The 10493-nt window shown below is 41.3% G+C and overlaps 1 protein-coding gene across 1 annotated transcript in view; it reads right to left on the bottom strand.

Annotated features, from left to right (window-relative positions):
- SMARCA2 (SWI/SNF related BAF chromatin remodeling complex subunit ATPase 2) overlaps positions 1 to 10493 on the bottom strand; it is a 153206-nt gene that overhangs the window by 75640 nt on the left and 67073 nt on the right. Inside the window, exons 21-22 of the mRNA XM_028493907.2 lie at positions 6943 to 7106; positions 589 to 816 (exon numbers count right to left, since the gene is read on the bottom strand). Of these exons, the coding sequence (XP_028349708.2) occupies positions 589 to 816; positions 6943 to 7106 (392 nt within the window). The remainder of the gene's footprint in view (positions 1 to 588; positions 817 to 6942; positions 7107 to 10493) is intronic.

Below are 10493 nucleotides of genomic sequence, written 5' to 3'. Positions count from 1 at the left end.
TTTTTTTTTTTTTTTTAGCCAATAATTTTCTCAGCCATTGGTCAGCTCTTACAGGAGCATTTGGAGTGGAGGTTAAGGTCACTCTTTTCCAGTAAAAGTATGACTCAAAGAGCTAAAGACAGCTGTGAGGGCTTATCCTACAAACATACTGAAGTGCTGTGATCCCTGATAAAAAGGCAAGAGAGACAAAGGGCTCTGAAGGATGGAGAAAGAAAAGGCAAGGAGTGACCCTTCCAGCTTTGTGTTGTCTCATCTACCAATTGTGTTCCTGCAAGTGGCCTCTCTGCGGTTCTGCATCTGCCCTACAGAGGGCAGCACTTACAGTACAATCAAGCATGCAGGCTGCACCTCCAGGCAGAAACCAGGGAAGCATTGGATGGCCAAGTCTTCAGGTCCCTCTAGCAACTGCTTTTTAGACACTCGTTTGGATGTTTCACAGGCTTTTTGTGCTTGGGGTGTAACAAAGCAGCTAATTCATTCATTTTCATTCACGCCAGCCCAAGAGATTGTTTAAAAAACAAACAGGTTCTTCTCAATCCTTGCAAGACACAAGATCACTGATTTCATAGACCTGGCTTTCTGGGATACCTCATTTTCCTCTTCGTGCTCCAGTATGGCTTGCAGGAATGCCCTCCGCTCGTGGCTTGAAGACTTCTGATCAAACATGCCTGCCTGGATCACTTTCTGATCCACATTCAGCTTGTACTTTGCGGCTGCGAGGATCTTTTCCTCCACACTGTTCACGGTGCAGAGCCTTAGCACACGGACCTCGTTTTGCTGGCCGATGCGGTGAGCACGGTCTTGTGCTTGCAGGTCCTGTTTGAGAAAACCACGTGTTTGAGGGCCACTGTGCCTGGATTAGCCTAGCAAACAGGTCACCCACCCAAGAGGGAACTATGGAAGCATTATTTAACCCACCTTTACTAATGCAAGATTCTGCTTACATTTTCAAAATATACAAGCTACCTTCTTCGGAAAAATTCAAAGTCATTCCTACTTGAGGGAAACTGGGTTCAAATTAGCCAACTGATATACATCTCAGGTTTTGAAATCCAGGTCTCAAGATGTGTTTGTGTGTGTGTGTCTGTGTTTAATCTGTCCCTAAGTTCACCATCAGATTTGTCCCTAACTAAAAAAAAAATTAAATAAATAAAAATAAATTTGGTGTCAGAATTATGACTTGGATATTAACTAAAACTAACCCTAAGTTGAAAGGTTAAAGGAAGGTGTTAAAGATGATTTTTAAGACATCGCTGAATTATACAAACATACATTATACACACAAACACACACTGTTCATACAATGATTACCCATGTAGCAAATTTCCTGGGATCTAATTCCATCAAAGACTCAATCTTTAGTTTGGGGAATGAAAAGGATTGCTAGCGGAGTAGTAAACTGGACAACTTTGGGGGGATAGAAATTTAGCACTATGTATCAAAAGTGTTGAAACTGGGTATGGACCCTGACTCAGAAATTTCACTTCTTAGGAAGGTATCCTATGGGAATAATCATGGATATGTACAAAGACTTACAGTAAGGATGTACCTCTCAGCATTATATATCATTTATAATGGTTTTTTAAAAAAGCAGAATTAAGTAAACATTCAACAATAACAGATTGGTTAAATAAATTACAGTTTTTTACTTTATGTATATACAACATAGTACATTAAAATTACACTCTCATTTAGAAAACTTAATTATACATCATAAAGCTATAATAAGTGAAAACTACAAGTTATATATGAGTATGTACATTATGATCTTATGTGCACAAATTTATCTATACCAAGAAAAGGCAGGAAGGACAAATACCAAGAAGCTAATAATGTTTACATCTTCAGGTATTAAGATTATAGGTGTTATTAAATTTTCTTCATTTTACTTTCATGTGGTTTGGCGATTTTTTTCTGCTTTGAATGTATATTACTCTTATAATAAAAAAAAATAAGGTTTTACTGAAATCTTTAAATAAAAACCATCATAAAGCTACGAAGCAGAGTTACCTAATCTTAAGGCTATGCCATAAAAACTTCTTGGTACATCACTTTTGTTCATTCTGGTCCAGGTGATGATCTCTCCAATGCTAACTAGCTGTTTCCATGTGTCCCCCATTAGACCCGTGTACATCTTTAGGGCAAAGGTCTGTCCCCTGCATCCTGCATCCCTGGCATCCTCTTTTGCACAGAGCTGATACCCTGCTACAGCTGTAAGCCCATCGTCTTGACCAGATGAGTTTCCTGGTCACCTAGACAGCACAAGGAGACAACGGGCCGAAGTCTGCCCAGGAGACCTGTCTTTGCTGCAGGGACCTTTACAATTAAATGACTAATTAGGCAATAGGTTTTCCTCAGAAGATATGTGAAGAAGTGACTATAAATATGGGAGAGCTGAACCATGAATACAGCTGGGACTCATCCAAATTAGATTATTTTCCAAAGAGGAGAAAGTGAGGTGGATCATTAAAATCCAAAGCGGGGTGGGGGGGGGCGGTGGGTGGGTGGGTGCGGGCCGGGGGCAGCGTGGAAACCCTAAACTTCATTTTCTGTTCAAGCCCTGAGCTCAGTCATCTCTCTCCACACATCTTCCCCAGAATGGCTGGGCAGCAGCCACGCTGGCAAGTTCCGTGTCATCAACCTCCTGATTATTTCCTAGAAAAGGGGTCACACACTGCTTCCAGAACGGGCCCAGGGGTAAACAGTCCAGGCTATCTTGGCCAAGAGCAAACACTGAGCGACTGTTCTCACCAAGAGGCTGATAATTGTTTTTCTTTCTTTTTCAATTTACATTTTTATACTTTTAAACGTGAGAATCATTCTTCGCTTGCAGGTGGTCCAAACTCAGGTTGCGGGCCAGACTCAGCCCCGGGTTGCAGTTTGCTGACCCCTGTCCTAGAAGATGCTGATAACCCACAAAACACTAAGGTACAGGTGGCAGCAGAATATGCTAGGTGAGGAAGTAGAGGGCATGGACCATCTACCTACAGGGTAACAAGTTCTTGAACCGTTGGGTGCTTACAGCAATTAGTTTTTTGGGTTTTTTTGGTGGTGGTGGCAGCAGTGGTGTTTTTTTGATATGTTTAAGATGATCTATCTAGGGACTTCCCTGGTGGTCCAGTGGTAAAGAATCTGCCTTCCAATGCAGGGGACGAGGGTTCGATCCCTGGTTGGGGAAATAAGATCCCACGTGCCACGGGGCAACTAAGCCTGAGCACCACAACTACTGAGCTCGTGCGCCTCGACGAGAGAGCCTGCGTGCAGCACACTACAGAGCCCGTGTGCTCTGGATCCCACGTGCCACAACTAGAGGGAGAAAACCCGCACGCCACTACTAGAGAGAAGCCCGTGGGCCACAACGAAAGATCTCGCATGCCTCAACAAAGGATCCCGTGGTCCGCAACTAAGACCCCACACAGCCAAAATAAACAAACAAACAAGCAAACCCAAAAAACAAAACAAAAAAACCTTAATGTAAGATGATCTATTTGAAAAATAGCAAAAATGACTATTTCTAGGCTGAAGAAGTTTACGCAAGGTAAGCGTATGGGCTTACCCTCCCACCTTGTGGGTGGGAGGTATTGCGACAAAGAAAGAAGCGTTGTAATCACTGAATGGATTATTCACCAATTCTGAGGTCTCAGTGGTCTGAAAGCCCATCATACTGATTTAGGCGTGATTATAGCTGAAGATAAGAACACAGACTGAGAAAAGGGCCTCCAAAGTAACTGTGTGCTTGACCATTCTGTGATAACAACACAGCTCCAGCTTCATGGGTTAAAATGAATAAAATAAAGTGCCAACTCATGTTTCTCATAACAGTTTGGGAATGAGAGTCCTGATAATCCCAAGGGGTTTTAGTGCTAATTCTACATTCATATGTTCTGTCTTTGACTTTAGCAGCAACCTCCAGTTAGCAACTTTAAGGCCTGTATCTTCAATCTATCAACCTATGTCAAATAAACCCTATTTCATCCATGTGTGTTAATCTTGATTCAACATAATAAAGAATAATTACAGGAAAAAGAAATTTTCAATGCATGCTGAAGCCAAGATGGTAAAAAGAACTCTACAACTTTTACTTGGGGGCAACATTTATGCAGGAGTATAGGGTAGAAAGGGCCCAAAGTCAGGATTCAAACCCAAACCCAGACAGACATGGCTGTGAATCCTGGCTGTGTTTCTGGGCAAGTTAATATTGACGGGTTTCCTTATGTGTAAAATACTTTGAGGTATTGCATACCTGAAATGTGGTATGCAGAGTGCCTCATGGTATCTGGTAGAGTCGTCGCTTAATAAAAATTAATTCTCCTACCTTTTAAATGAAAAATCAGTGTTCATCTTTATCAGTCTAAGATCACTTATTTCCAAAAATGAAAAAAAAAAATTTGCCCAAACTAATGGCCATGTTTAAGTTGACAGGCATGAAAAAATCTGGTCAGTCTAGTTGACCATATCAGGTGGAAGTGAATCCACCTATGGCAGATATGTATATACCTGCAGAAATATATGGCCCAGTGTGAGGAATTTATGGTAAATTAGACCAGAGGAAATGTGGAGTTCGGTGTTTTATTGCCTAAATTTTAGGTAACATGCAGTGAAAAGTGAACTGTTGGGTATGCATGTAATTAACTTTGATTCTAGAGTTCTGCTTTCACCTACTGGTCATAAAAGTGTATGTGTATGAGAGAAAGAGAGACAGACAGACAGACAGACAGAGACAGGGAAGCAGAGAGAGACACATAGATGTCCCAGCATCCTTTCTCATGGTAAACTAGCATTTCCAGAAGGAGCACTTTCCTTGGTCTTTTAGCATTAGCACTGTACCAATGAAGGTGAACAACTGAGACACCACAGAAATGTTTACCTCAGAAGATAAAATCTAGTGAACTCACCATTCACCTATACACAGGTTACTGTTTCTCAGTGAAGATTTAGGCAGCAGCAAGGAGGGTAATCTAAACATCCAACCACATAGAGCATCCTGGGAGGAGGGGAATCACACATTCCTCCCCTAGATACCCAGCCTAGCTGAGGGCTTGTGGCATAACAACCCCTCAATAAATGTTTGTGGAACAGATGCTGAATCACCATGGCAAAAGGAAAACTGCAGGTCTCTCATAGGAATATGAATTCTACCTGGGCTTTGGAATGCCATGTGGGACATAAAAATATATAAGGTATGTAAAAATATTTCCTGGAGACTGGTATACTTTATGCTGGTCGCCTGCAACCCTTTTCAAGGTCAGAACATTTCAACAGAAACTCGACTTTAATGTCTTCACCCAGAGAGAATGACTGCTTGGCACAGGCAGTGGTCACTACTGGTGGACACCCAAAGGTTTGGAACCACCACTTTATTCTTTAATGTGAGAAAACCTACATCTGAATCTCCTGGGAGCTTGTGTATAGAGAGGTCTACACAGTCTATAGAGGTGAGAAGACCATACAAACTTAAGGGCAGGGTGGCAGGGTATGAGAAGCAGGTACGGCTGTGTTTTAAAAGCTCCCTCATAATTCTAATGGACCCCTGAATCCCACTCCCTGCCAAAAACAACTTCTGTAAGCCTTTTCCATCCAATCTTCACAACAACCTAGTGAGACAGTATGATTCTGCATGTTTACAGTCGAGGAGACCAACGTACAGGGCGGAGCCCAGGTTAAGCTGATGTAGAATTCACCTGCCTATGTGAGAGCTGCAGTTCTCCTTTTTACTATTTTGAATCCGTATTTGTTCCAATGTGAATCTCATCCTCACAAATATTCCACCCAATATCTTACAGGCAGGTGTAGTACTACCTCCCAGACTAATGTACGGAAACTGTGCCACAAGGGGCCTATTCTATTTGTTTGTTTGTTTTTTAATAATGAAAGTACTCCTTTAAAAGGATAAACTCTTAAACTTACCCGCCTAAGAGGACTTAGTAGTAGATGCTCCATAGAATATTTTTTTCTATGCATTTTAAAAAACTGAAGTATTTACAACATTTCAGGTGTACAGAATAGAATATTTTTTGGTGATGATTTTAAATAAAACACACAGAATAAAAGACTACCTAAGGGCTTCCCTGGTGGCGCAGTGGTTGAGAATCTGCCTGCTAATGCAGGGGACACGGGTTCGAGCCCTGGTCTGGGAGGATCCCACATGCCGCTGAGCAACTAGGCCCGCGAGCCACAACTACTGAGCCTGCGCGTCTGGAGCCTATGCTCTGCAACAAGAGAGGCCGCGATAGTGAGAGACCTGCGCGCCGCGATGAAGAGTGGCCCCTGCTCGCCGCAACTGGAGAAAGCCCTCGCACAGAAACAAAGACCCAACACAGCAAAAATAAATAAATAAATTAATAAACTCCTACCCCCAACATCTTAAAAAAAAAAAAAAAAGACTACCTAATATATACAAATCGTTTGACCTTGGGGAAGTTACATAAAGCTTCCTGGGACTCATTTTCCTTGACTATAAAGATGCAAAGAGTAATATTAACAAACTCACACGGATGTTGTGAAAACTGAATGAAGCAGTGACCAAAAAGAGGCTGGCATGAGGATCCAGTAAATGGTAGCTGTTTTTGGTTGTTTTTATCTTGGAACATTCTTGATTTATCCTTAACCAAATATGCTTTGCTCAGCGGCAAGCCCAGGAGATGGGGTAGGGGGGGTGGGGGGGATGGTTTAAAACTAGGCAGAAACTTGAGTCTTTGTCCCCCAAACTTGAACTCTTCAAAGGTACACCAAAGGCGTGTGTAAGAGATCTCAATATCTATGTTCCAAGGGAGATAAGAAAACAGCCATAATAATGTGCTGGGCTATTTTCCCTTTGAGGAAATGGTCCACTCGTTTAGAAATGTGCTCTGCCCCATAAATGTATATGAGGGAGGGAACTGCTAGTCTTTCAGTTCCTCTGCAGAAGGGAGGCCTGGGCACCCAAGTCAGAGACATGCACACCTGATGAGGATTCCAGTCGCTGTCAAAGATGACCACGGTATCAGCTGCCTGGAGATTTAAGCCCAGGCCTCCAGCTCTTGTGCTCAGCAAGAAAATGAAATACTGGGACCCAGGTTCGTTGAATTTCTTCAGCAAAGCAGCACGATCTTCAGACTTGGTGGTGCCTGAGGGGATAAGAAAAATAAATTTGACAATTAACTCCTGTCTGAAAATGGCACAGAGCTAGACAAAAAGGCCTGCTTCCTTGAGAAACAGACTCAGACTCCTCTTAGTATTGGTGAGAAAATCCCCTAAGGTTTTTGCACTTTTGAAAGGAACTTTGAACACCTTGCAATTAAAAAAAGAATAAAATAAAATAATAGGGCTTCCCTAGTGGCGCAGTGGTTGGGAATCTGCCTGCCAATACAGGGGACATGGGTTCGAGCCCTGGTCTGGGAAGATCCCACATGCCGCGGAGCAACTAAGCCCGTGAGCCACAACTACTGAGCCTGCGCGCCTGGAGCCTGTGCTCCGCAACAAGAGAGGCCGCGATAGTGAGAGGCCCGCGCACCGCGATGAAGAGTGGCCCCCGCTCGCCGCAACTGGAGAAAGCCCTCGCACAGCAACGAAGACCCAACACAGCCAAAAATAAATAAATAAATTTATTCAAAAAAAATAGATAGTAAGAGACTTTTCTCTAATTAAGAAGGAATACTCTGTCTACTACTCATTGTTCCAAAACGTTGAAAAGAGTTTAAACATTCTGACTGGGCATCTGTGAAACTTACATATCCTATAACATTCTTATGTTAACCTAAAACTTGGTGGAAACATTTTCTGAATTTATGTTTATGCTTGAAAACACCAAATAATTTAACACACACACATACACACACACACACACACACACACACACACACACACACACACACGCCTAAAAGGATGATTATAATGGCTTAAAGCTACTTTGCCAATAGGCTTTAGAGTGAGGACTTGTTCATGCCCAAGAGAATGGAAACAGTAAATCTATTTCTACTATATTTTACCATTCAGATGGCTACTGAGCATGATCCGGCTGGTAAAATCATAAAATGTGAATGGAATATTTTTATCCTTGTTAGCAAGACTTGAAGCCAAAATAACTCAAAAAAAAAAAAAAAAAAGGAATCTCTCAGTTGGTTTCTCATGTTGACAATCTGCTCTGCTGAGTTATAAACTATAACCGTACAAAGCAGCATGTAATACACCTGGTGATGGCTCACCCCATGGTGTCTGATGAGACTCCAAAATGGTGAATAAGCAGACAGTATGAAACCCCAGAGAATGGTACTCACTTTTAGGGCACCAAGGTACCCAGACTTGCATCCCAAATCAGTCCCTCAATCACATACAATGTATATGTAATGTATTTACCTGGCCATTTCATGAACTGCATTGTGGAAAGGAAAAAAACCTACTATATTCCATCTGAATATATTTCACCAGGAAAGTGTAGCTGCAGAGTTCTGAAAAAGGTCTTAGGCTGTTGGGACGTATATATATGTATGTTACGTGATAGTCCCTAACCGCCTGCTGTACAAATATTATTTCTACATGGTGTTCTTTTTTTAACAATGAAAATATACGGGCAATTTATTTCAGAGGATTAAAACATATAAGTGACTCCAGCTAATGGAATCGAGTTACTGTGGAGGTTCAAGTTCCCAAACATGGGGATATCTGTTTCTCATATTAATAAAAAAAGTAAGTACCCTCCTGAGGAGGGAAAAAGAACATTCCTGAAGACAGCAAACGGGGATTAGAAACAAGGGGCTTTGGGAGTCCCCGTTCAATGAAGCAATGTTCTTTAGAGCTCATTCTGCTTTCCAAATCAGATTTCAAGTTTTGCAACCTGGTCAAATCCCGCAATGATGAACTGTAAGAATTTAGATTTGGAGGGAGGAAGATGAAATGTGTTTTGTTAAACGAGGTTTCAAACATGTGGTGCCCTTTTTTCTCTTATTTTCAGAATTGGCTTTCTGAGATCACAATGAAGTATCTGTTCATGATGCTAAAAGAAGACACGTTCTGGTCTATCATGAAACCACTTTGCTACATCATTTGCCCAGGTGCAATGACTTTTTAAAAAAATTACTCACATAGATTACTGGTTCACATATTTACCCTCTGCCTTAAAGTGAAGGAAAAGCCAAAGAAACCAAAAAAAAAAAAAAAAAAAAAAAAAAAAGCAAACACTTCCAAAATGGGGAAAGAAGGAGTTCCCAGAGATAATGGTAAAGTCGTCCCTTTGTATCTATGGGCTGTGCATCATCCAGGGAGTCAACCAACAGTGGATCAAAAGTATTCCAAATTTAAAAAATTTGAATCAAAAGTACTCCAAATTCCAAATTAAGAATTCCAGAAAGTTCCAAAAAAAGCGTAATTTGAATTTGCCAAGCACCAGCAACTATTTACATAGCCTTTACATTGCATTAGGTATCATAAGTAATCTAGAGATGATTTAAAGTACATGGGAGGATGTGCACAGATTGATTATATGCAAATACTACGCTGGTTTTTTTTGCTTGTTTTTTTAATTTTTGGCCATACTGCATGGCATGTGGAATCTTAGTTCCCCGACCAGAGATCAAACCTGCACCCCCTGCATTGGATGGCAGAGCCTTAACTACGGGACCGCCGGGGAAGTCCCACTACACTGTTTTATATTAGGGGCTTGAGCATCTGCAGATTCTGGTATTTGTGGGGTTCCTGGAACCAAGCCCCCATCTTGGATACTGAGGGACAAGGGACCAACTGTATCTATTTTCTGACATCAGGGTACAAAAACTGTGCATCTATACACTATGAGGGTAGAAGTTCACTTTTGATCCACTGAGCTGAAAAACAATCAGTTAACAATTACATGCATTAAGATACAAATAAAACTAATTAGTGGACATGCCTACTTGGGATGAAATAACCCTAAATGAAAAATAAATCACTGAAAACCAGAAGGCATATCAAAATTATCTGGTCAAAAGAGTTTTTAGGCCCTATGCTAGACACCTCAAGCAAACAGACGGACCATATTATCTGGTGTGTATTTAAATCGTACACGTATACGCTTGGAACTTGACAAATTATAAAGCCAGGAAAAAATATGATTGAATCACTTTTCATGCAAAGCTACGACATTTCTTATTACAAGGTTCAGAATTTGCTGGGTTACCATTTCCATTAGTCAAAGGTTCTCCAAGCCAAGATCTCTGCTGTTCATCAGCAATCTTTGGAACACTGCTCAAGGAGAGTCAAACTACCACGTCAGGGTTTAACCCCAGCCAAAAAAATGCTGTTTGTAGGTGGGCACAGGATTTAAAGTGTATCAAGTCCACGTTCTTATAGGCTTTAATGTAGAACATAACCAAGCATACAATTAATAATAAGGGCAACTGTGTTGAAAACTGCAGATTTTGCCAGAAGGAACACACTGCCTGGCTTTCATGATTACTCACTTTAACTTAGTTTCAGCTGCTTTTGGAAAATGTTGTCTTCTGGGATGTAACTTCATCACTTGCTCTCACTCAAAAATCATT

The sequence above is a fragment of the Physeter macrocephalus genome, chromosome 9 (assembly GCF_002837175.3).
Source record: "Physeter macrocephalus isolate SW-GA chromosome 9, ASM283717v5, whole genome shotgun sequence".
Lineage (NCBI taxonomy): Eukaryota > Metazoa > Chordata > Mammalia > Artiodactyla > Physeteridae > Physeter > Physeter macrocephalus.
This window is presented reverse-complemented; position numbering and strand designations above follow the sequence as displayed.